Genomic DNA, 27,369 nt, shown 5'->3' with positions numbered 1-27,369 from the left:
GATCCCTGATGAGTGGATCCCTGATGAGTGGATCCCTGATGAGTGGATTTCTGCATACATTTTTTTTTTTTAAATCAATCAATTAATTAAAGAATGAAACAGCATAACATTCCTGCTCCCTCTAAAGGGTTCTGCTTCCGTATTCATTCATCCATGAATGAATTATTAATCAAAGTCAATTTTTTTTTATTAAATGAAACATTCTGACTTCAAAGGAGCTGCTTGAATGTGTTTTTATAGAACCTTAGCAAAGATTTATGTAAATTAAAAACAGTCTCAAACGGGAAAAGAATTACACACTTCATAAAATGTGAAAGGAATTAACATTTTTATTAACGTACCCTCATTTAAATGGCTTGGTGGGTGTTTTCAGAACTGGCTTTCAGGTGAGAAATGGAATTCATTAGAGTCTATCGATGATGGTTTGTGAAAGTTTGTGTCCATCAACTTGTTTAGGTTTTGTCTGAAAAGTTTGTGCTAGTGGGTTTTATACAATGTCTTTATTTGTTCTGTTTTACCATACAGTACATGTGATTAACTAAACACATTGAAGACTATACTATATTATAAACTGTTTGGTTCGAGCCCTGAATGCTGATTGGCCGAAAGCCGTGGTATATCAGACCGTATACCACGGGTATGACAAAACATGTATTTTTACTGCTCTAATTACATTGGTAATTATAATAGCAATAAGGCACCTCGGGGGTTTGTGTCATATGGCTAATATATAAAGGCTAATGGCTGTGTCCAGGCACTCCACGTTGTGTTGTGCGTAAGAACAGCCCTTAACCGTGGAATATTGGCCATACCCTCTCGGTCCTGATTGTTTAATTATATAAATGTGTTTCTTGTTGGTTTCTAATTGGACATCATGTGTTACTTGGTGGTTTCTAATTGGACATCATGTGTTTCTTGGTGGTTTCTAATTGTCCATCATGTGTTTCTTGGTGGTTTCTAATTGGACATCATGTGTTTCTTGGTGGTTTCTAATTGGACATCATGTGTTTCTTGGTGGTTTCTAATTGGACATCATGTGTTTCTTGGTGGTTTCTAATTGGACATCATGTGTTTCTTGGTGGTTTCTATTTGTCCATCATGTGTTTCTTGGTGGTTTCTATTTGTCCATCATGTGTTTCTTGGTGTTTCTCTCTGGTCTCAGGAGGATGATGAAACACTTTGGAGCAAACAGACAGAACAGCAGCCCAAAGCTGGATGCTAAGATGGCGAATATTTCCACAGCTACAGTGTACTTCCCAGGAGAGCTGACGTAGGCAGGGACGAAGGAGATCCATACAGCACAGAAGATCAGCATGCTGAAGGTGATGAACTTGGCCTCGTTGAAGTTGTCAGGGAGTTTCCTGGCCAGGAAGGCTAAGAGGAGACAGAGAGAGGCCAGCAAGCCTATGTAGCCCAGCACCAGAGAGAAGCCGGCCACAGAGCCCACCTCACATTCCAGGATGACCTTAGACCCCTTGAGGCCTAGGTCACGGTAAGGCAGGGGAGGACTTATCGACAACCACACGGCGCAGATGATCACCTGCGTTTACAAACACAATTACAAACTCATCTTACTCATCTTATACAGTAAAATACTGATTCATTCAGTTAGGTGACTTGAAGTTATTTCAATATTAAAGCTCTCACCTGAACACTGGTAAAGAGGAAGACACTCCCTCTCTGCTGCACGGGTCCAAACCACCTCATCAGCTGCCCAGCACCGGGCCTGGCTGAGCGGAACGCAGCCAGAACCACGATGGTCTTGACAAGGAGGCAGGAGAGACAGAGCACAAAGATGACCCCAAACGCCGCCTGGCGGATCTGACACGCCCACACCGAGGGACGCCCAATGAACACCAACGAACACAGGAAGCAGAGCTTGAGTGACAGGAGAAGCAGGAAACTCAGCTCTGAGTTGTTGGCCCGCACCTGGAATGAGACGAATGGTTAGACATACATGATACCATAGAAGAGTTCTCCATTTTATCCCGTACCCGATTTATCACCGTATCAAAGCTCTTACCAGAGGGGTGTGGCGGTGGTACACAAAGAGCATAAACACAGCCACCGTTGCCACAGCGCCGCACACGGCAACCGTGGTCAGAGTGACGCCCATGGTGTCGTTGAAGGAGAGGAACTCGAGCTGACGAGGGATGCAGGCCGTCCGATTGCCGTTGGACCAAAACTCCAGAGGACAGCGGTCACATTGTAGAGAGCCTTGAGATTGAACAAGTTACAATGACAATTGAAAAGCATAAATTACTTATTCAGTCTAATTAAGTCTTAATTAAAGTATAATATTTTATTCAAGAGAGAGATCAGGTCAATAACGGCTAATTAAGAACGCCCTTTCATTGTTTAAAATTATATTCTACCCCAATGTCACAGTTCACTGACCTGTGGTGTTGCTGACCTCTCCCTCAGCACAGGAGATGCAGTCGAAGCAGCAGACAGGCTCCCCCTTCCTCCTGGCTACACGGGTGCCTGGGGGACAGCTGTCACTGCACACTGACACAGGCACCTGTACATGCCATGAAATGAATTTCAAATTGAACAAAACCTTTCAGTTCCTGTTTTAAAAATGGTCTTTCTTACCATATTAGATCCTGCGTTCCACTGGATGGCTGATTGGTCGATGAGGATATTGGACCCTTCTACTCGGCCAATCGTGACAAGTTTGAGCAACCCCTGGGGCGTGGCCTGCCAGTTCACAAGGTCGTAGACAGCAGGGACGTCCGCGCCCCGGAAGTAAAACGGCTCCCCAAGTGGAGTGGTGAAGTTAACCTGGTTCAGGTGCTGCAACAGCTTGGAGGAGACGAGACACAAACATTACCATTACACTGTTAATATGATGTAATAACTAAAAACCAGGGTAGGGTAGGTTACTTTCTAAATGTAATCTGTTACAGTTACTAGTTACATGTCCAACAATTGTAATCAGTAATGTAATTTGTGGATTACCCAAACTCAGTAACGTAATCTGATTACGTCATCTGATCTGATCTGAGACGCTAGCAGGAAATGGAAATGCGCAACGCCAAATGCTAATAGTACACGATAAAACTCAAACTTTCATTAAAACACACATGCAGGGTACTCAATTAAAGCTACACTCGTTGAGAATCTAGCCAACATGTCAGATTTTTAAAATGCTTTTCGGCGAAAGCATGAGAAGCTATTATCTGATAGCATGCAACCCCCCGAAATACCTGAAGGGGACGTAAACAAAATAATTAGCGTAGCCGGCGCTACACAAAACGCAAAAATAAAATATAAAACATGCATTACCTTTGACAAGCTTCTTTGTTGGCACTCCAATATGTCCCATAAACATCACAATTGGGTATTTTTTTCGATTAAATCCGTCCATGTATACCCAAAATGTCCATTTATGAAGCCCGTCTGATCCAGGAAAAAACAGCTTTCCAAAAACGCAACGTCATTTTTTTAAATTAAAAAAGTTGCCTATAAACTTTGACAAAACACTTCAAACTACTTTTGTAATCCAACTTTAGGTATTAGTAAACGTTAATAATCGATCAAATTGATCACGGGGCGATCTGTATTCAATTGCAGCAAGTCTTGAAATCATGGTCGATATTCTCTCTTCCATAACTTCCCCCGGTGTACCCGATGACAGGAAGTGCCTATTCCTCATTTCACCAAGGATTAACTTCAACCAAATTGCCAAGACTGGCGACATCGTGTGGAAGCTGTAGGAACTGTAAACTGGGCCCTATCTATTTTCCCTTGCCATAGACAATACAGAGAACTGGTGGAGGGATATATATATATATATATTTTTGTGAACAGTTTTCCTTGGGGTTTTGTCTGGTACACATGTTCTGTTATAGTCACAGACAAGAGGCATTGGTGCTTTGCTGGTGACTGTCTGTGATGTATTTACAGTTCAAGGCATACTTAACCAGCATGTTAAGGCTGTGTAAGGACTATTTGACCAAGGAGAGTGATGGAGTGCTGCAACAGATGGCCTTGCTTCCCCAATCACCCAACCTCAACCCAATTGAGATGGTTTTAGATGAGTTTGACCACAGAGTTAAGGAAAAGCAGCCAACGAGTCCTTAGCTTATGTGGGAACTCCGTCAAGACTGTTGGAAAAGCATTCCAGGTGAAGCTGGTTGAGAGAATGTCAAGAGTGTGCAAAGCTGTCATCAAGGCAAAGGGTGGCTACTTTGAAGAATCAAACATCGAAAATATATTTTGATTTGTTAAACACTTTTTTGGTTACTTCATGATTCCATATGTGTCATTTCATAGTGTTGACATGTATCTGGTAACGGACATGTATCTGGTAACGGACATGTATCTGGTAACGGACATGTATCTGGTAACGGACATGTATCTGGTAACGGACATGTATCTGGTAACGGACATGTATCTGGTAACGGACATGTATCTGGTAACGGACATGTATCTGGTAACGGACATGTATCTGGTAACGGACATGTATCAAATTACATTTAATCCATTACTCCCCAACCTTGCTCGGAACATATCCCCATAGCAACTATTAAGTGGACATGAATATTTAATTATATTAATTAGCATTTGCATAAGCAATTCTACTGAACATGCAATAGATGTGTGTGTACCTCTGCTGGGCTGATGTTGTGAGGAGGGGAGCAGGTGAAGCTGTTACCCCAGGAAGGGCTGTCTCTCTGGGGGCAGGACAGCAGGCTGTGGAGGGCGTGGGCTGCAGCATACACAGCCAGATACACATTATAGGTTATTCTCAGCTGAGAGGTGTCTGTGAAAGGGCTCTGCACCATCTCCAGAGTCTCTGCCCCACTGCAGGAGGCCAGGCGTATGCGGGGGGAACTGGAGGTGGGGGGAGGGGGATGTGGTGGTGACTCCGAGGGGGTTGGAGGAAGGGGAGAGGGGAGCAGAGACGTGTCGTGTTCATGTGCTGCTCCAGGGCTACACCCAAACTCCGTTTCCCAGAGTTCCTTCAACAGGACGTCTCCGGGGCGACGAGAGGGGTGGAGACTTCGAAGGTGGGCTTCAAAGCCAGGCATAGGTGCACTACGGATAGCCACACCCAATACGCCCCGAGAGACGTTAAAGAGGGCGGGGTTTCGCAGCAGTTGTCCGCTGGTGCTCCATGCCTCACTGGCCAGAAACTGCCTGTCCGTCACGTTTCTCCTCCCCAGCTCCAGGAGTAACGCCCCCGTGTCAGTGTACCAGAGGAAGACCAGGATCACCCGCGCTGTCGAGTTCTGGACCGTGTCTGCTGCTCGCTTCACATCCCTCACCAGGTTCGCCCGGTTGAGGGTCTCAAAGAACGCCAGGCACACCCCCGTCCCCCGAACCGCCGCCTCAAACACCTGGGTATCAAATATGAAGCATGACAAATAATCAAAATACTGATGTAGAAGTTAAAAATAAAATACAGCAGGATGCAGTATTAGAAATACCATCAATTTCCTTGCAATTTTTTAGTATGTAAATTCTACAATTTGACCAAGAATTAATAAAGTCAAAGTCAAAAGTCAAAGTTAATATAAAGAAAGATATAATTAACTAAATAATAATAAATAAATCAACAGACAAGTGTCTTCAATAAAGAAGAGCAGCAACCAACAACAAAATGAAGAGATAAAGAAAGACCTGTATGGCCTGACGACCGTAGTCGTTGTCTGCAGCGATAGCCCCGACCCAGGTCCATCCCAAGAGCCTGGTGAGCCGGGCCATGGTGAGGGCTTGGTAGACATCACTGGGGATGGTCCTGAAGAAGTTAGGGAACTCCTGTCTGTCACTGAGACAGCCACAGCTGGCCTGGTAACTGATCTGAGGACATCACCATTAAATCAATCATTTCTCACTAAATACTAGACCAGCTGAATTATAATTCATTAAAGCATAATGGCAATCTTTCTAGGTATGTATTTCCTGGTTGTAGAGAGAGACTGAGGGCATATCAACACAATAACATCAATCACATTTTAATAAAGTACTAAATACCCTCTTAAAATGTCTCAGTAAATACTAGACAATCTGAAATATGATGAATTAAGCAATATGGTAATGTTTCTAGCCACAGTATTTCCTGGTTGTGTAGAGAGAGAGAGAGAGAGAGAGAGAGAGAGAGAGAGAGAGAGAGAGAGAGAGAGAGAGAGACTGACCACAGGCACAGAGAGGGGCCCCAGGGTCCTGGCCAGGATGATGGCCTGAGTGGACGATGCATCACCAATGACCAGAGGAATGTGGGAGTCGCTTAATGGCCACGCTGGACAGGATATACACATAGCATTTTAACATGATTCTATAATCAGAACGACATGATAGCATACAGGAGCTATTTGCTATTCATTAATGGCTATTTGGCAAATACTTTTCAATAAATATTCATTTTAGGTTAAAATCACATGTGAGGTTAGAAAGCTCTGTAGATTCACATCTAAGGCTCCCCCCTGACACCAAGGCCAGTGCCCCTCGCAAGCTCCAGGGGTGCTGACCACAGCTGTCCAGGACACGGTAGCCCAGCCGGACTCCCGGCAGCAGGAAAGGGTTACGGTTAATCTCATCCACTGCAAACACCAGTGCGTGCACCCATCTCAACGGTTCCTCCTGGAAACTGAGAACAGGGATGTGAGATGAGAAGGTAAACATGAGAGATAGAAAGACAGGGAGAAAGAGAGGGAGAGAGAGGGAGAGAGAGAGAGGGAGAGAGAGAGAGGGAGAGAGAGAGAGGGAGAAAGAGAGAGAGAGAGAGGGAGAGAGAGAGAGAGAGAGAGGGAGAGAGAGAGAGAGAGAGAGAGAGGGAGAGAGAGATTAGAGAGAGAGAGAGAGAGAGGGAGAGATTAGAGAGAGATGGAGAGAGAGAGAGAGAGAGAGAGAGAGAGGGAGAAAGAGAGAGAGAGAGAGAGAGAGTAGAGAGAGAGAGAGAGTAGAGAGAGAGAGAGATGACAGAGCAAAATTCAACATGTGTAAATGAGCATGGTGTAACCTTGTGATCAGATGAATGTGATTGATCATGAGGAGAAACAACATTCAACCTTAATAAACAGCACTAAAAAAAACGGATTTAATGTTGAACATCAATCTTATCCGTCTAAACTGAGAATCAAGGTGACAACGGAAAAATACCACACTCTATAACATATATGCCTTCTCTCATTATACTCAGATAGAGAGAGAACTGTGCTAAACATCTGAGGAGAAAACAATGGCACTTTAAGCAAATAAGTTAGACAAAAAACAAAGATCATTATTAAATGTTAATTGTTTTTGCAGACAATTTGTTAACATCAGATTTTAAATTGATTGCAAAAATGATGAACATTTCCTTTTTGAAGTGATTACGATTCTGTGTAAAAACCAAAGCAAAAGAAACAGTTTCCATTTCAGTACCGTGAGTCGGGACGCAGTGGAAGGACAAAACACCTTCTGAAGAGAACAACGTTCAGATCAAATCATTACACGAAAGAAAAATACATTTTCAAAGAAAGATTATTCAAATGAAGGAAAAGTACCCTAAAAAGAAATGCTGTTACAAAATAAAATAAAATAAAATAAAAAAGGACTCATCAAAAGAATAAACAAAGATAGAATTTCACATCCTTTGAAGAGAAAGTCACAAGAAAAGGTCAAAGTGCGATAAAAAAAAAAAGAGAGAACAGAAATAACCAAAGGAACTTACTTGACACAGGACTGCAGGTTAGGGTGTTGGCTGAAGCTCAGGTCTGGAGCAGGGGGGAGGTTATGGATAGGGAAGACAGCCCCGATCACCACATCACCTTCCTGGGATAGACCAAGGTCATCCAGACCGACCGAATGGTCCCACCGTGAACACACAGTTGCCTGAGCCATCGCTACCCCAACCCTGACCAGCCAGGGCAGTAGCAGGGGAATGGCCTGTGTCAGCCAGGTGAACCAGGGGGACATGGGGAAGCTCCTCTGGACACACAGGCAGGCAGGAAGTTGACCAGACCAGACCAAAACCACCCCCAATGCCGTTTCTAAATACTGGTAAAAAACATGAAACGCTACAGCACCGTGATATTGATCAAACGTACGGATGAGTTACAAGAGTGTGAAGATTATGATCATAAATCCTCCGTGTCTGAACATCCAGCCTGTTAACTGACTTCCTCCCTGCTAAGATGTAGCACAGATCAGCCTAAGTGGTTCTCCGTCAGGTGAAAACAAGCTTGAGCTGTTTGGGCAGTCAACAACAAGTCTCTATCTCCCAGCATTGGGTCTGACAGCAGCCTTCCCTGATCTGGCCCAGTGGAGGATAAGGGAGGTTATTTATAATGACCAGAGATCATAGAGAATACATGGAGTCAACAAGATGACACACTGAGAACCTAAATCGCAGGCCTCCTGAGTGTTGCTGTTAGCGGCAACAGCTTGACACAGAAAGATAAGTAAGGGAGACAGGGGGCCTTGTTATTTTGAACAATATGTTTTTTGAGGATTTAGATGGTCGCAGGTGTGCTATTTCTCATCTGAATTACTGCTCATTTCACAAGAAATGACATCCTATTATCTACCCATTAGCCACACACAGCAAGATACAATAACACAGAGGGAGAGGGGGGGGGGGGGGGGCTGTGTGTGAGTGTGTTGTGTGTACATACCATGGCAAGAGCACTTGTATACCTCAGGTAGTTGCAACCTCGTTAAACCATTAAAAGAGTGCGAGAGAGACCGCTGGAGAGAAAGATTGTGGAATATAAAGACTAAGAGAGATGAGAATACACAATCAAGATAGAAAAAAAGGACAAACAGACACAATTGCCATGTAAAAAAGTTTCTGAATTTTATTCCATCGGTAGGAAAATGCTCACATGGATCTTCTGAGGGACCATAACAAAGGAAAAAGATGGGTTTAACACTGAAAAGAAGAATAAAATCAGGCAGCCTGATCCAAGCCCAAAGGCCTCATCTACCTAGTCCACTGTGTTTCTGTTCATGGAAACATTTGACTGAAAGAAAAAATGTGATAACCAGACCCCAACATGGTTTTTTTTCCTTCTTTCTTTTTGTTGCAGTCTGTAGTAAAGTAATTATTAAAAAATAAAAGCGTTTAAACTCAAAAAAAGTATGTGATAGTGTTTAAAATCGTAGAAAGCGAGAAGTCCGAGCAAGCAAGTCTATGTACTGTATTGTACTATCTCTGTATTGTATTGTGCAGTCTATGTACTGCATTGTACTGTATTGTACTGTCTATGTACTATATTTTACTGTCTATGTACTGTATTTTACTGTCTATTTTACTGTCTATGTACTGTATTGTACTGTATTGCACATTTTATGTACTGTATACTGTAAGTACTATATTGCTCTGTCAATGTACAGTATTGTACTGTATATGTACAGCATTCTACTGTACATGTACTCTCAATGTACTGTATTATACTGCATTGTACTGTATATGTACTGTATTGTACTGTATTGTATAGTATATGTACTGTATTGTACTGTAGTGTACTGTCTATGTACCCTATTGCACAGTCTATGTACTGTAATGTACTGCATTGTACTGTCTATGTACTGTATTGTACTGTCTATGTACTGTATTGTACTGTCTATGTACTTTATTGTACTGTCTATGTACTGTATTGTACTATCTATGTACTGTATTGTACTGTGTATTTACTGTCTACATTCTGTATTGTACTGTCTATGTACTGTATTGTACTGTCTACATACTGTATTGTACTGTCTATGTACTGTATTGTACTGTATTGTACTGTCTATGAACTGTATTGTACTGTCTACATACTGTATTGTACTGTCTATGTACTGTATTGTACTGTACTGTCTACATACTGTATTGTACTGTCTATGTACTGTATTGTACTGTCTACATACTGTATTGTACTGTCTATGTACTGTATTGTACTGTCTACATACTGTATTGTACTGTCTATGTACTGTATTGTACTGACTACATACTGTATGGTACTGTCTATGTACTGTATTGTACTGTCTACATACTGTATGGTACTGTCTATGTACTGTATTGTACTGTCTACATACTGTATTGTACTGTCTATGTACTGTATTGTACTGTCTACATACTGTATTGTACTGTCTATGTACTGTATTGTACTGTCTACATACTGTATGGTACTGTCTATGTACTGTATTGTACTCTCTATGTACTGTATTTCATCCAATCCCACTATTACTTGTTCTGTACAAAGACAGTAGTGCACTGTGATGTCTACAGATCGATGCATAGTCATGCTGGACATGTCCACGTTTAACATGCAGGAAACAGCTGTACCGTCAACAGAATAACACCACCGTCCATTAAAAAACCAACGTACAGTAGAATATTTACAAACAACACACTGAGAGGAGAAAGGAAGACTTGAGGAAGCTCTCTGATGAAACAGATCACACTCCTTAAAAGTGCCTCACACTGGTTGAATCAACGTTGTTTACATGTCGTTTCAACTAAATGACGTTGAACCAACGTGGAAGAGACGGTGAATTGACGTCTGTGCCCAGCGGGCCTCTGATAATACCAATACATATTTAAAATGGTTCAAACACCAAGACAACACTTCCCTTCAGAGTAAAACACATTTGGAAAGTTTCCAATTTTTTGCTTCATTGTAGGTGGAGTTAGCTTGAACAGGAAGTAGAATTACAGGAACAGGCAGGACAGGAAACAGGTACAATCAAAGTAGGAAGTGGTTTACAGTCTGTTCCAAATTACATTTACAGAACATTCTGATCAGGACATTTTTACATTCACAGACAAAATGTCAGACCCAATCAGGTAGTTAACTTCATACCTGTATTACTGGACAGACCCAATCAGGTAGTTAACTTCATACCTGTATTACTGGACAGACCCAATCAGGTAGTTAACTTCATACCTGTATTACTGGACAGACCCAATCAGGTAGTTAACTTCATACCTGTATTACTGGACAGACCCAATCAGGTAGTTAACTTCATACCTGTATTACTGGACAGACCCAATCAGGTAGTTAACTTCATACCTGTATTACTGGACAGACCCAATCAGGTAGTTAACTTCATACCTGTATTACTGGACAGACCCAATCAGGTAGTTAACTTCCTACCTGTATTACTGGACAGACCCAATCAGGTAGTTAACTTCATACCTGTATTACTGGACAGACCCAATCAGGTAGTTAACTTCATACCTGTATTACTGGACAGACCAACCAGGATATATATTTTAGTTTTTTCTCGGTTATAAGCAGGAAGCTGATTTTCTGTGTTCTGGAAGTACATTATGCATCATTCCTGATAACCAGGAAGTGGGTTCAGAGTCTGAGCAGGAAGTAAACTTCCGGTTCTGATCTTATACAGGAGTCTGTGGGCAGCAGAGAGTCATCATGATAATGATCACCATAGTGATCTCCGTATCCGTACCCCAGTGTGGTGCACGCCCCCTCAGGCAGCCCCCTGTCCTCCAGCTGGTCCAGGTAGCCCGCTATGTAAGAGCCTGTGGAGTGTCTGTTAGCTGGGGGGTTCTGACCTGCTGCTACTTTAGTACGCAGCACTACCCCTCCCATGCTGGAGGGGGCGCTCATGTCCCGGGACTTCAGAGCCTCCTGCTGCCTCTCTCGAGCGCGATTGTTGATGTGACGCACACGGCTCTGGCTCCGAGAGGAAAGGCGACGGGAGAGGAGCGGGGGGGAGTCCTCCTGGGCATCAGGGACAGAGTTTGAGGGGGGGCAGGGGCGTGTTGGGGGAATGAAGGGTTTGAGGGGTAACTGAGGTAACTGGGGCAGCTGGGGAGACTGGGGTCTGTCCCGGTCTCTGTCATCCCCCTCCAGGGTGACTAGTTTGCGGAGCTGCTCAGTGAGGGGGTCTGCAGACTGCAGCCGTTGGGACAGACCCCCCAGGCCCCTCATCCTCCTCCGCTCCTTCATACAGGGGGTGATGAAGCTGCGGCTGATGATGTTGTACTTGCTGTGGAAGTTGCAGGAGATGTCCTCTGATGTCAGGTCACCCAGAGACTTGGACTTGCAGGGGCTGGGGGCTGTGGGTGGTCTGGGGATAGGTAGAGGAGGGGCAAGGGTGGGGCCCGAGAGGGGCAGCGGAGGGGGGCCAGAACGGGGTTGGAACTGGGGCTGGGCCTGGGTGTGTGATTGGGGTCGGGGTTGGGTGTGTGATTGGGGTTGGGCCTGGGGTAGAGGCTGGGTATTTGATTGGGGCTGGGGTTGCAGATGGGTGTAGGTGGATGCCAAGGCAGAGGAGGGCCCGAAGCAGTTGTAGTCTAGATGGCTGTAGGCCACATCACAGTCTGAGATAGGGGAGTACAGTCCTCGGTCTCTTGGGAAGCTAACATACCTTGAACCAGACATACTAGACAGACCAGGCAGACACTCAGAGGAGGACAACCCATTCTGGAAGCAGGTTGATGCTTCACCCTGATCCTGCCCTTCCCCTGTCCCATCCTGGTAGCCCCTGGTCTGTGGCTGGGTGTGCCCACCCTGGTAGCCCCTGGTCTGTGGCTGGGTGTGCCCATCCTGGTAGCCCCTGGTCTGGGCCTGGGTGTGCCTACCCTGGTAGCCCCTGGTCTGGGCCTGGGTGGGTCCACTGTAGCTGTGCTGCTGGGTGTAGGCTCTGGTAATGTCTCTGCTGTTCTCAAAGGAGAGCTCAGCCCTGCTGTGGGTGGAGGGATGGCTGTTCAGGCGGAGGGTGCTGGGGTTGGGGGGCCTTTCGAAGAGGGAGGGCTGGGTTTGAGGGGTTATTGATGGGGTGTTGCGAGGGGAGGGCTGGTGTGAGGATTGTACGAGGGGGGAAGGACACTGGGAGAGTTGGGGTGCGTACCGGGGAGAGGGGATTAGTTGGTTAAACTGGCTTTGGGGAGCAGCGTATTGTTTGGTTGGGCTGGTAGCGACCCAGGTGCAGTTGTGTCTCGGTAAGGTGAGGGGAATCTCCAGTGGATCCTCGTCCACGTTAATCTCCACCTCCATCAGATGACTTCCTGCTGAGTCCTGGCACAACAGCAACCGGTCAGACACTGTGCTGTTGACAGATGGGCACCTGTAACCCCATGACGACCCCCACTCCCCCCCTGACCCCAGCTCTGTAGGATCACTGACACCCCCATAGCCCTGTCCTGGCTCCTCCACTTCCACTACACCCCTACGTGAGCCCACCCAGCTGTCCTCTGCCCCCAGGCGAGGAGGCACCTTGGCTGGGGAAGGCTCCAGGCTGCCCATGGGTGTGCTCTCCTCAGAGTCAGCCTGGATGTTGCCTACGGTCTGCTCCCTCAGGTGGTAGACAGAGACTGGAGACAAGACCTCCTCATCCAGGATGGTATAGACCTCCTCCAGCTCTGTGGTCTCAGGACTGGAGAAGAGAAGGGGGGCAGGGGGGTCTGCGTGGGAGGTCTTGGGGTGGGGTGGGAGTAGGTTGTGGTTTGCTTGGTTAGGGGTCTGGCTTGCCTTTCGAGGAGTGATAGGTCTGTTCGTTGCCTTGCGGGGGGAGGTGGTGGTCTGTGGGTCTTTATATGGGGTGGTACAGTCCACGGTGACCTTATAGGGTGTGCTGGAGTCCTGGACAGTGGGATGGAACAGACAGGACATGATACTGAGGACGTGGGGGTCAGAGTTCGTTGTGAGGTCATTCTGGTCAGCGGTGAGGTCAAACTGGCCAATCAGAGCGGAGATCGAGCCGCAGCTGGTGTCGTTGCCGAGGGATACGGCATCAATGAGTCGTGAGATGGTGCTGTCCTGCCGGGAGACGGGGCTCTGAAGATCGGACCGGTCCACGTTGAGTGGGGAGAGGGGGGGCACAGAGGAAGAGGGGACAGAGGAAGAAGAAGAGGAGGAAGGTGCTGGCGTGTTTGTTGTCTCTGGTCCGCTCTCAGTAGGTACGTGTAAACAGTTGCTCTCGGTCTTTGTTGACCTGCTTAGGTAACACAACGTCCTTTGGCGAGAGGAAATGCCCTCAGCTTTGATGGGTGGGTTGACTCTGTCCTTTAATTGCTCTCTGGATTCACCATCTACACTTCCTCCTCCTTGGCCAATGACCAGGCAGGAGGTCTCGTCTAATTGGTCAAGCTCTGTGGTCCTATCCCGTGTGTTGTTGTGATTGGTGGAAGGGGTGGACACACGGTGTTCAAGGGAGGCGGATGATTCGATGAGGAGTTCCACAGAGTGGGACCTGGGCCGATCAAAGGGGGATGTTCCTGTGTAAAACAGACAGGTTAGACAGTCAGTAAATGTTCAAACATTTTCACAGACGTACGTAGAACACCAAGCCAACCAACAACCAACCGACACATTCCGTCCAACACGAGCCAATAGCAACACAGAGATGAATGGAATGTACCACCAAATACGACTGTGAGAGGGGTGTTGGAAAATGAGGCTGTGCAGGTAACAGAAGGAACATCCAATTTTTGTGGGGGAAACATCCATTTCGGAAGAGATGGTCAAATGGGATCAATTTTGGCAGTAAAAAAAAAAAAAAAAAAGGAGAATTCTGATTTTGAAATAGTACTTTTACAAAGTTACATCAGTGGGATGATGTAATACTGGGATGTTTTAGGATGAGGCAACCTTAGGAGGTGTCTTGGTTTACCTGGCGGGATATCCTAGTCAGTTCTCTACTACAGAGAAGCACCACAGAGTGAAGAAGGAACAGAAAAGGCATGTTAAAGTATTGAGGAACAACAGATTGCCTGGATTTGTCCATTTAAACAGATTTTTCTTCTTCTATGTTTTCGGAAAGAAGGACAAGTTAGAAACAAGACAACGGTTTACATTTCCACATAAGACCCATAGCACTGTTTGTTTCAATGAGAGCGCAACACAACCAATGACCACTTCAACTCTAAGCATGATGTCACATGTAGCAACCAAACCAGACAAGACTAGTTGCTCTGCTATTACAGGTAAACCAGGATCATGTATTGCTCTTAGAAATAGGTAACATGATGCTGTAACCTCATTCAAATAGAGAAAAACACTGTTGTTTCTTCTTAGATATCTATTTTAACATATTACTTGTTACAGAACATATTGTTTTTATTATCATGGTTGATGTAAGAGTGTGTGAGGTCTCCAGAGGAGGTCTACCCACCGATGAGTGTGTCTGCACCCAGGTCAGTCTGCTCCTGTTCGGGGGAGCAGAGGGAGAGCTGTCCCTGCAGTAGGCTCTCCAGAGGCATGGAGATGGGTCTGTGGGAGAGGGGGGCATGAGGTGGGGGGCTCCTCTCCACCATTACCCTCTCTCTGTCCCTTTCACTGTCCTTGGACGCCTCCCAGACCCTCCCAGACCCTTCCCCGGACCCCACTTTGTCCTTGCCGTCTGATATGGAGGCCTTGAGGTCTGATATTGAGGTGGAGGAATCAGTGAGCTTCATCTTGGATTTCTTGCGTCGGTTGGTGGGGGCGCTGGCGGTACGTCGGAGGAGGAGGTCGCTGATGGAGCGTTTCCTGAGGGCCGAACCACAGCTGGTGTCTACTGACGACTTAGAGGACCTGTTGAACAAGCCTCTGATGCCTCGCAGCTGACGACCCTGGTGGATGGAGAGAGGGAGGGGCAAAGGGGGGGGGGGGGGGGGGGGGGGGGGAATAGGGAGACCGGGAAGGGGAGAGAGGGAGGGGAGACAGGGAAGGGGAGAGAAGGACATGGAGATAGATAGGGAGAGAGAATGAGGGGAGATAGGGAGGGGAGAGAGAGAGATGGAGGGGAGATAGGGAGTGGAGAGAGAGGGATAGAGAGACAGGGAAGGGGAGAGAGGGGGGGGGGACAGGGAAGGGGAGAGAAGGACATGGAGATAGATAGGGAGAGAGAATGAGGGGAGATAGGGAGGGGAGAGAGAGGGAGGGGGCAAAAGGGAGTGGGAGAGAGGGATAGGGAGACCGGGAAGGGGAGAGAGGGAGGGGAGAGAAGGACATGGAGATAGATAGGGAGAGAGAGTGAGGGGAGATAGGGAGGGGAGAGAGAGGGAGGGGGCAAAAGGGAGTGGGAGAGAGGGATATGGAGACAGGGAGGGGGAGAGAGGGATAGGGAGACAGGGAAGGGGAGAGAAGGACATGGAGAGAGATAGAGAGAGAGGGAGGGGTCGATAGGGAGGGGAGAGAGAGGGATAGGGAGACCGGGAAGGGGAGAGAAGGATATGGAGATAGATAGGGAGACACGGAGGGGAGAGAGAGGGATGGGAGAGAGAGGGATAGGGAGAGAGAGAGATGGAGGGGAGATAGGGAGGGGAGAGAGAGGGATAGAGAGACAGGGAAGGGGAGAGAGGGATAGGGAGACAGGGAAGGGGAGAGAGGGATAGGGAGACAGGGAAGGGGAGAGAAGGACATGGAGAGAGATAGGGAGAGAGAGATAGGGAGAGAGAGAGAGGGAGGGGAGAGAGTGACGGGAGAGAGAGGAAGTATGAAGAGAAGGGTGAGAGAGAGAAATTGTGTTCAGCTTTTTGCATGAAAATATGAATTGCATGTTGCGAGGGAGAAGGTTAAATAACATTTGCCATGCTTTTCAAGCACAGTATTCCAACCACAATGCACACAATATAGACTGAAAACACAGTAACACACTTCACTCTTCACAAAATGAAATGTTTTCAGCAAATCAACACAAATTCTTTACATTCATTCAAATTAATTCAAATGTATTGCAGAGCTGGCATTTCCCCTCCCCCCCAGGTTAATAACAGGCAGAACACATGGGGAGAATCTCAATTGCATTTCCTTGATTCCTTGCATCATCGCTCCTCGTCTCCTTCTCAAGTCCTTGCCCTCTGACCTTCTCATCCAATCGGTCTTGAGAAGGAGGCGAGGAGAGAGGACGTGGGGAATCAAGATAATACAATTGAGCATTTCCCATGGGTAAAAATTGTCACATGTCATGACAAAGACATCCCCATAGATGGCACTAGAGCATCCCAGTAACCACAGTCTAACAACCCACTCCTTCGCAATGCATTATTTTTTATTGAACTAGGCAAGTCAGTTAAAGAACAAATTATTATTTACAATGACGGCCCTACCCCCCCTGGCCAAACCCGGACGACGCTGGGCCAATCGTGCGCCGCCCTATGGGACTCCCAATCACAGGCCAGACGTGATGCAGCCTGGATTCAAACCAGGGACTGCAGTGATACCTCTGGCACTGAGATGCAGTGCCTTAGACTACTGCGCCACTCGGCAATCGTTGCACATATTCCCTCTTTGGAAAATTATCTGTGTTGTTAGTAACGCCATGAGCTCGGATTTTTATTAACCAAATCATTACTGACAGAAAATGTTTTGAAAATCACCTAATAATTAAACACATTCACAAAAATACAATTATAAAACGAATACCAATCTTAGATGTTGTAAACATACAGAAATAATCTGAAACCATATACACTTCACCACACCCACACACATTAGAAACCATGCAGATGCCATGCAGCACACAGAATCTACCCAGGATACCTTGTTGGCTCCTAGAAAGTGCATTATGGTAAAGCTGGGGTTCAGGACTAGTGGACTCCACTGGAAAGGAAGAATGTACCAGCTTAGCTTGGGAGAGTTGTATGGATGACAATTAACTGGAAAATATATATGTATATGTAGAAGCTGAAACTGATGATTCCCCTTCAGACCAATACTTCTCTATAGGGTCAGAGTAGCAGTAACCTGGTCCTAGATCTGATCTCACTAGCCTGGTCCCATATCTGACCTCACTAGCCTGGTCCCATATCTGATCTCACTAGCCTGGTCCCAGATCTGATCTCACTAGCCTGGTCCCAGATCTGATCTCACTAGCCTGGTCCCAGATCTGATCTCACTAACCTGGTCCCAGATATGATCTCACTAGCCTGGTCCCAGATCTGATCTCACTAGCCTGGTCCTAGATCTGATCTCACTAGCCTGGTCCCAGATCTGATCTCACTAACCTGGTCCCAGATATGATCTCACTAGCCTGGTCCCAGATCTGATTTCACTAGCCCTGGTCCCAGATCTGATCTCAATAACCTGGTCCCAGATATGATCTCACTAGCCTGGTCCCAGATCTGATCTCACTAGCCTGGTCCCAGATCTGATCTCACTAGCCTGGTCCCAGATCTGACCTCACTAGCCTGGTCCTAGATCTGATCTCACTAACCTGGTCCTAGATCTGATCTCACTAGCCTGGTCCCAGATCTGATCTCACTAGCCAGGTCCCAGATCTGATCTCACTAACCTGGTCCTAGATCTGATCTCACTAGCCTGGTCCCAGATCTGATCTCACTAGCCTGGTCCCAGATCTGATCTCACTAGCCTGGTCCCAGATCTGATCTCACTAGCCTGGTCCCAGATCTGACCTCACTAGCCTGGTCCTAGATCTGATCTCACTAACCTGGTCCTAGATCTGATCTCACTAGCCTGGTCCCAGATCTGATCTCACTAGCCAGGTCCCAGATCTGATCTCTCTAGCCTGGTCCCAGATATGATCTCACTAGCCAGGTCCCAGATCTGATCTCTCTAGCCTGGTCCCAGATCTGATCTCACTAGCCTGATCTCACTAACCTGGTCCCAGATCTGATCTCACTAGCCTGATCTCACTAGCCTGGTCCCAGATCTGATCTCAATAACCTGGTCCCAGATCTGATCTCACTAGCCTGGTCCCAGATCTGATCTCACTAACCTGGTTCCAGATCTGATCTCAATAGCCTGATCTCACTAACCTGGTCTCAGATCTGATCTCACTAGCCTGGTCCCAGATCTGATCTCACTAGCCTGGTCCCAGATCTGATCTCTCTAGCCTGGTCCCAGATCTGATCTCTCTAGCCTGGTCCCAGATCTGATCTCACTAGCCTGGTCCCAGATCTGTTTGTGCTTTGCCTACTCCGTTGGCATTGTCAAGCCAAAATAGTTGTCAAGAGACCATAAACAGACTGGCCCCCAGGCAATAGTAAAGAGACCACAAACAGACTGGTAACCAGGCTATATTAAAGAGACCAGAAACAGGCTGGCGCCCAGGCTATATTAGAGAGACCATAAACAGACTGGCCCCCAGGCAATAGTAAAGAGACCACAAACAGGCTGGCACCCAGGCTATATTAGAGAGACCAGAAACAGGCTGGACTAGACTATATTAAAGAGACCAGAAACAGGCTGGCACCCAGGCTATATTAAAGCGACCAGAAACAATCCGGGAACCAGGCTATATTAAAGAGACCAGAAACAGACTGGTACACAGGCTATATTAAAGAGACCAGAAACAGGCTGGTACCCAGGCTATATTAAAGAGACCAGAAACAGGCTGGACTAGACTATATTAAAGAGACCAGCAACAGGCTGGTACCCAGGCTATATTAAAGAGACCAGAAACAGGCTGGTTCCCAGGCTATATTAAAGAGACCAGAAACAGACTGGTACCCAGGCTATATTAAAGAGACCAGAAACAGGCTGGTACCCAGGCTATATTAAAGAGACCAGAAAAAGGCTGGTACCCAGGCTATATTAAAGAGACCAGAAACAGGCTGGTACCCAGGCTATATTAAAGAGACCAGAAACAGGCTGGTACCCAGGCTATATTAAAGAGACCAGAAAAAGGCTGGACTAGACTATATTAAAGAGACCAGAAACAGGCTGGTACCCAGGCTATATTAAAGAGACCAGAAACAGGCTGGACTAGACTATATTAAAGAGACCAGAAACAGCCTGGTACCCAGGCTATATTAAAGAGACCAGAAACAGGCTGGTACCCAGGCTATATTAAAGAGACCAGAAACAGGCTGGACTAGACTATATTAAAGAGACCAGAAACAGGCTGGACTAGACTATATTAAAGAGACCAGCAACAGGCTGGACTAGACTATATTAAAGAGACCAGAAACAGGCTGGACTAGACTATATTAAAGAGACCAGAAACAGGCTGGACTAGACTATATTAAAGAGACCAGAAACAGGCTGGACCAGACTATATTAAAGAGACCAGAAACAGGCTGGACTAGACTATATTAAAGAGACCAGAAACAGACTGGACTAGACTATATTAAAGAGACCAGAAACAGGCTGGACTAGACTATATTAAAGAGACCAGAAACAGGCTGGACTAGACTATATTAAAGAGACCAGAAACAGGCTGGTACCCAGGCTATATTAAAGAGACCAGAAACAGGCTGGTACCCAGGCTATATTAAAGAGACCAGAAACAGGCTGGACTAGACTATATTAAAGAGACCAGAAACAGACTGGTACCCAGGCTATATTAAAGAGACCAGAAACAGGCTGGACTAGACTATATTAAAGAGACCAGAAACAGGCTGGACTAGACTATATGAGACCAGAAACAGGCTGGACTAGACTATATTAAAGAGACCAGAAACAGGCTGGACTGGACTATATTAAAGAGACCAGAAACAGACTGGACTAGACTATATTAAAGAGACCAGAAACAGGCTGGACTAGACTATATTAAAGAGACCATAAACAGGCTGGACTAGACTATATTAAAGAGACCAGAAACAGGCTGGTACCCAGGATATATTAAAGAGACCAGAAACAGGCTGGACTAGACTATATTAAAGAGACCAGAAACAGGCTGGACTAGACTATATTAAAGAGACCAGAAACAGGCTGGACTAGACTATATTAAAGAGACCAGAAACAGGCTGGACTAGACTATATTAAAGAGACCAGAAACAGGCTGGTACCCAGGCTATATTAAAGAGACCAGAAACAGGCTGGTACCCAGGCTATATTAAAGAGACCAGAAACAGGCTGGACTAGACTATATTAAAGAGACCAGAAACAGACTGGTACCCAGGCTATATTAAAGAGACCAGAAACAGGCTGGACTAGACTATATTAAAGAGACCAGAAACAGGCTGGACTAGACTATATTAAAGAGACCAGAAACAGGCTGGACTAGACTATATTAAAGAGACCAGAAACAGGCTGGACTAGACTATATTAAAGAGACCAGAAACAGGCTGGACTAGACTATATTAAAGAGACCAGAAACAGGCTGGTACCCAGGCTATATTAAAGAGACCAGAAACAGGCTGGACTAGACTATATTAAAGAGACCAGAAACAGGCTGGACTAGACTATATTAAAGAGACCAGAAACAGGCTGGTACCCAGGCTATATTAAAGAGACCAGAAACAGGCTGGACTAGACTATATTAAAGAGACCAGAAACAGGCTGGACTAGACTATATTAAAGAGACCAGAAACAGGCTGGACTATACTATATTAAAGAGACCAGAAACAGGCTGGTACCCAGGCTATATTAAAGAGACCAGAAACAGGCTGGACTAGACTATATTAAAGAGACCAGAAACAGGCTGGTACCCAGGCTATATTAAAGAGACCAGAAACAGGCTGGTACCCAGGCTATATTAAAGAGACCAGAAACAGGCTGGACTAGACTATATTAAAGAGACCAGAAACAGGCTGGACTAGACTATATTAAAGAGACCAGCAACAGGCTGGACTAGACTATATTAAAGAGACCAGAAACAGGCTGGACTAGACTATATTAAAGAGACCAGAAACAGGCTGGACTAGACTATATTAAAGAGACCAGAAACAGGCTGGACTAGACTATATTAAAGAGACCAGAAACAGGCTGGACTAGACTATATTAAAGAGACCAGAAACAGGCTGGACTAGACTATATTAAAGAGACCAGAAACAGGCTGGACTAGACTATATTAAAGAGACCAGAAACAGGCTGGACTAGACTATATTAAAGAGACCAGAAACAGGCTGGACTAGACTATATTAAAGAGACCAGAAACAGACTGGCGCCCAGACTATATTAAAGAGACCAGAAACAGTCTGGACTAGACTATATTAAAGAGACCAGAAACAGGCTGGACTAGACTATATTAAAGAGACCAGAAACAGGCTGGACTAGACTATATTAAAGAGACCAGAAACAGGCTGGTACCCAGGCTATATTAAAGAGACCAGAAACAGGCTGGACTAGACTATATTAAAGAGACCAGAAACAGGCTGGACTAGACTATATTAAAGAGACCAGAAACAGGCTGGTACCCAGGCTATATTAAAGAGACCAGAAACAGGCTGGACTAGACTATATTAAAGAGACCAGAAACAGGCTGGACTAGACTATATTAAAGAGACCAGAAACAGGCTGGACTATACTATATTAAAGAGACCAGAAACAGGCTGGTACCCAGGCTATATTAAAGAGACCAGAAACAGGCTGGACTAGACTATATTAAAGAGACCAGAAACAGGCTGGTACTCAGGCTATATTAAAGAGACCAGAAACAGGCTGGTACCCAGGCTATATTAAAGAGACCAGAAACAGGCTGGACTAGACTATATTAAAGAGACCAGAAACAGGCTGGACTAGACTATATTAAAGAGACCAGCAACAGGCTGGACTAGACTATATTAAAGAGACCAGAAACAGGCTGGACTAGACTATATTAAAGAGACCAGAAACAGGCTGGACTAGACTATATTAAAGAGACCAGAAACAGGCTGGACTAGACTATATTAAAGAGACCAGAAACAGGCTGGACTAGACTATATTAAAGAGACCAGAAACAGGCTGGACTAGACTATATTAAAGAGACCAGAAACAGGCTGGACTAGACTATATTAAAGAGACCAGAAACAGGCTGGACTAGACTATATTAAAGAGACCAGAAACAGGCTGGACTAGACTATATTAAAGAGACCAGAAACAGACTGGCGCCCAGACTATATTAAAGAGACCAGAAACAGCCTGGACTAGACTATATTAAAGAGACCAGAAACAGGCTGGACTAGACTATATTAAAGAGACCAGAAACAGGCTGGACTAGACTATATTAAAGAGACCAGAAACAGGCTGGACTAGACTATATTAAAGAGACCAGAAACAGGCTGGACTAGACTATATTAAAGAGACCAGCAACAGGCTGGACTAGACTATATTAAAGAGACCAGCAACAGGCTGGAATAGACTATATTAAAGAGACCAGAAACAGACTGGTACCCAGGCTATATTAAAGAGACCAGAAACAGGCTGGTACCCAGGCTATATTAAAGAGACCAGAAACAGGCTGGACCAGACTATATTAAAGAGACCAGAAACAGGCTGGACTAGACTATATTAAAGAGACCAGAAACAGGCTGGACTAGACTATATTAAAGAGACCAGAAACAGGCTGGTACCCAGGCTATATTAAAGAGACCAGAAACAGGCTGGTACCCAGGCTATATTAAAGAGACCAGAAACAGGCTGGACTAGACTATATTAAAGAGACCAGAAACAGACTGGTACCCAGGCTATATTAAAGAGAGCAGAAACAGGCTGGACTAGACTATATTAAAGAGACCAGAAACAGGCTGGACTAGACTATATTAAAGAGACCAGAAACAGGCTGGACTAGACTATATTAAAGAGACCAGAAACAGGCTGGTACCCAGGCTATATTAAAGAGACCAGAAACAGGCTGGTACCCAGGCTATATTAAAGAGACCAGAAACAGGCTGAAACAGACTATATTAAAGAGACCAGAAACAGGCTGGACCAGACTATATTAAAGAGACCAGAAACAGGCTGGACTAGACTATATTAAAGAGACCAGAAACAGGCTGGTACCCAGGCTATATTAAAGAGACCAGAAACAGGCTGGACTAGACTATATTAAAGAGACCAGCAACAGGCTGGACTAGACTATATTAAAGAGACCAGAAACAGGCTGGTACCCAGGCTATATTAAAGAGACCAGAAACAGGCTGGACTAGACTATATTAAAGAGACCAGAAACAGGCTGGACTAGACTATATTAAAGAGACCAGAAACAGGCTGGACTAGACTATATTAAAGAGACCAGAAACAGACTGGACTAGACTATATTAAAGAGACCAGAAACAGGCTGGACTAGACTATATTAAAGAGACCAGAAACAGACTGGACTAGACTATATTAAAGAGACCAGAAACAGGCTGGACTAGACTATATTAAAGAGACCAGAAACAGGCTGGACTAGACTATATTAAAGAGACCAGAAACAGGCTGGACTAGACTATATTAAAGAGACCAGAAACAGACTGGACTAGACTATATTAAAGAGACCAGAAACAGGCTGGACTAGACTATATTAAAGAGACCAGAAACAGGCTGGACTAGACTATATTAAAGAGACCAGAAACAGGCTGGACTAGACTATATTAAAGAGACCAGAAACAGGCTGGTACCCAGGCTATATTAAAGAGACCAGAAACAGGCTGGACTAGACTATATTAAAGAGACCAGAAACAGGCTGGACTAGACTATATTAAAGAGACCAGAAACAGGCTGGACTAGACTATATTAAAGAGACCAGAAACAGGCTGGACTAGACTATATTAAAGAGACCAGAAACAGGCTGGTACCCAGACTATATTAAAGAGACCAGAAACAGGCTGGACTAGACTATATTAAAGAGACCAGAAACAGGCTGGACTAGACTATATTAAAGAGACCAGAAACAGGCTGGACTATACTATATTAAAGAGACCAGAAACAGGCTGGACTAGACTATATTAAAGAGACCAGAAACAGGCTGGTACCCAGGCTATATTAAAGAGACCAGAAACAGGCTGGTACCCAGGCTATATTAAAGAGACCAGAAACAGGCTGGACTAGACTATATTAAAGAGACCAGAAACAGGCTGGTTCCCAGACTATATTAAAGAGACCAGAAACAGGCTGGACTAGACTATATTAAAGAGACCAGAAACAGGCTGGACTAGACTATATTAAAGAGACCAGAAACAGGCTGGACTAGACTATATTAAAGAGACCAGAAACAGGCTGGACTAGACTATATTAAATAGACCAGAAACAGGCTGGACTAGACTATATTAAAGAGACCAGAAACAGGCTGGACTAAACTATATTAAAGAGACCAGAAACAGGCTGGACTAGACTATATTAAAGAGACAAGAAACAGACTGGTACCCAGGCTATATTAAAGAGACCAGAAACAGGCTGGACTAGACTATATTAAAGAGACCAGAAACAGGCTGGACTAGACTATATTAAAGAGACCAGAAACAGACTGGTACCCAGGCTATATTAAAGAGACCAGAAACAGGCTGGACTAGACTATATTAAAGAGACCAGAAACAGGCTGGACTAGACTATATTAAAGAGACCAGAAACAGGCTGGTACCCAGGCTATATTAAAGAGACCAGAAACAGGCTGGACTAGACTATATTAAAGAGACCAGAAACAGGCTGGACTAGACTATATTAAAGAGACCAGAAACAGGCTGGACTAGACTATATTAAAGAGACCAGAAACAGGCTGGACTAGACTATATTAAAGAGACCAGAAACAGGCTGGTACCCAGACTATATTAAAGAGACCAGAAACAGGCTGGACTAGACTATATTAAAGAGACCAGAAACAGGCTGGACTAGACTATATTAAAGAGACCAGAAACAGGCTGGACTATACTATATTAAAGAGACCAGAAACAGGCTGGACTAGACTATATTAAAGAGACCAGAAACAGGCTGGTACCCAGGCTATATTAAAGAGACCAGAAACAGGCTGGTACCCAGGCTATATTAAAGAGACCAGAAACAGGCTGGACTAGACTATATTAAAGAGACCAGAAACAGGCTGGTTCCCAGACTATATTAAAGAGACCAGAAACAGGCTGGACTAGACTATATTAAAGAGACCAGAAACAGGCTGGACTAGACTATATTAAAGAGACCAGAAACAGGCTGGACTAGACTATATTAAAGAGACCAGAAACAGGCTGGACTAGACTATATTAAATAGACCAGAAACAGGCTGGACTAGACTATATTAAAGAGACCAGAAACAGGCTGGACTAAACTATATTAAAGAGACCAGAAACAGGCTGGACTAGACTATATTAAAGAGACAAGAAACAGACTGGTACCCAGGCTATATTAAAGAGACCAGAAACAGGCTGGACTAGACTATATTAAAGAGACCAGAAACAGGCTGGACTAGACTATATTAAAGAGACCAGAAACAGACTGGTACCCAGGCTATATTAAAGAGACCAGAAACAGGCTGGACTAGACTATATTAAAGAGACCAGAAACAGGCTGGACTAGACTATATTAAAGAGACCAGAAACAGGCTGGACTAGACTATATTAAAGAGACCAGAAACAGGCTGGACTAGACTATATTAAAGAGACCAGAAACAGGCTGGTACCCAGGCTATATTAAAGAGACCAGAAACAGGCTGGACTAGACTATATTAAAGAGACCAGAAACAGGCTGGACTAGACTATATTAAAGAGACCAGAAACAGGCTGGACTAGACTATATTAAAGAGACCAGAAACAGGCTGGACTAGACTATATTAAAGAGACCAGAAACAGGCTGGTACCCAGACTATATTAAAGAGACCAGAAACAGGCTGGACTAGACTATATTAAAGAGACCAGAAACAGGCTGGACTAGACTATATTAAAGAGACCAGAAACAGGCTGGACTATACTATATTAAAGAGACCAGAAACAGGCTGGACTAGACTATATTAAAGAGACCAGAAACAGGCTGGTACCCAGGCTATATTAAAGAGACCAGAAACAGGCTGGTACCCAGGCTATATTAAAGAGACCAGAAACAGGCTGGACTAGACTATATTAAAGAGACCAGAAACAGGCTGGTTCCCAGACTATATTAAAGAGACCAGAAACAGGCTGGACTAGACTATATTAAAGAGACCAGAAACAGGCTGGACTAGACTATATTAAAGAGACCAGAAACAGGCTGGACTAGACTATATTAAAGAGACCAGAAACAGGCTGGACTAGACTATATTAAATAGACCAGAAACAGGCTGGACTAGACTATATTAAAGAGACCAGAAACAGGCTGGACTAAACTATATTAAAGAGACCAGAAACAGGCTGGACTAGACTATATTAAAGAGACAAGAAACAGACTGGTACCCAGGCTATATTAAAGAGACCAGAAACAGGCTGGACTAGACTATATTAAAGAGACCAGAAACAGGCTGGACTAGACTATATTAAAGAGACCAGAAACAGACTGGTACCCAGGCTATATTAAAGAGACCAGAAACAGGCTGGACTAGACTATATTAAAGAGACCAGAAACAGGCTGGACTAGACTATATTAAAGAGACCAGAAACAGGCTGGACTAGACTATATTAAAGAGACCAGAAACAGGCTGGACTAGACTATATTAAAGAGACCAGAAACAGGCTGGACTAGACTATATTAAAGAGACCAGAAACAGGCTGGACTAGACTATATTAAAGAGACCAGAAACAGGCTGGACTAGACTATATTAAAGAGACCAGAAACAGGCTGGACTAGACTATATTAAAGAGACCAGAAACAGGCTGGACTAGACTATATTAAAGAGACCAGAAACAGGCTGGTACCCAGGCTATATTAAAGAGACCAGAAACAGGCTGGACTAGACTATATTAAA

General features: G+C 44.9%; 2 protein-coding genes across 6 annotated transcripts in view; both read right to left on the bottom strand.

Moving 5' to 3' along the window:
* Nucleotides 1–41: 41 nt before the first annotated feature.
* LOC110503419 (extracellular calcium-sensing receptor-like) lies at nucleotides 42–7,830 on the bottom strand. Its single transcript, XM_036961559.1, has 10 exons — nucleotides 7,661–7,830; nucleotides 6,477–6,595; nucleotides 6,144–6,247; nucleotides 5,629–5,808; nucleotides 4,614–5,345; nucleotides 2,596–2,805; nucleotides 2,398–2,521; nucleotides 2,024–2,217; nucleotides 1,648–1,929; nucleotides 42–1,540 (listed from the first exon to the last, which is right to left on the bottom strand). Exons 1-10 carry the CDS (start codon nucleotides 7,828–7,830, stop codon nucleotides 1,118–1,120), a joined length of 2,538 nt encoding a protein of 845 aa, XP_036817454.1. The 3' UTR covers nucleotides 42–1,117.
* A 2,183-nt stretch (nucleotides 7,831–10,013) lies between these two features.
* Nucleotides 10,014–27,369, bottom strand: part of LOC110503217 (1-phosphatidylinositol 4,5-bisphosphate phosphodiesterase eta-1-like) — a 136,528-nt gene continuing 119,172 nt past the window's right edge. For 2 of the 5 annotated variants that reach the window (XM_036961456.1, XM_036961457.1), the window contains 3 exons: nucleotides 17,406–17,465; nucleotides 15,055–15,493; nucleotides 10,014–14,158 (listed from right to left, as the gene is read on the bottom strand). In XM_036961456.1, the coding sequence (XP_036817351.1) occupies nucleotides 11,277–14,158; nucleotides 15,055–15,493; nucleotides 17,406–17,465 (3,381 nt within the window). In that variant the 3' untranslated portion in view covers nucleotides 10,014–11,276. Of the gene's footprint in view, nucleotides 14,159–14,553; nucleotides 14,582–15,054; nucleotides 15,494–17,405; nucleotides 17,466–27,369 lie in introns of all 5 variants that reach the window. The other 3 variants (XR_005039338.1, XM_036961459.1, XM_036961458.1) reach the window with 3 other exon arrangements.

Source organism: Oncorhynchus mykiss, chromosome 24, assembly GCF_013265735.2.
Source record: "Oncorhynchus mykiss isolate Arlee chromosome 24, USDA_OmykA_1.1, whole genome shotgun sequence".
Classification (NCBI taxonomy): domain Eukaryota; kingdom Metazoa; phylum Chordata; class Actinopteri; order Salmoniformes; family Salmonidae; genus Oncorhynchus; species Oncorhynchus mykiss.
The sequence above is the reverse complement of the archived record's forward strand: the minus strand, read 5'-3'. Positions and strand labels throughout refer to the sequence as shown.

Bases quoted from the DNA above. Each gene is read 5' to 3' on its own strand.
- LOC110503419 (XM_036961559.1), bottom strand. From the start codon at position 7,830: ATGGCTCAGGCAACTGTGTGTTCACGGTGGGACCATTCGGTCGGTCTG. The intron at 5,809-6,143 runs GTCAGTCTCTCT...TGATGTCCTCAG, and splicing joins GGCCCCTCTCTGTGCCTGTG to ATCAGTTACCAGGCCAGCTG. The intron at 2,806-4,613 runs GTACACACACAT...GTCTCCTCCAAG, and splicing joins ACAACATCAGCCCAGCAGAG to CTGTTGCAGCACCTGAACCA.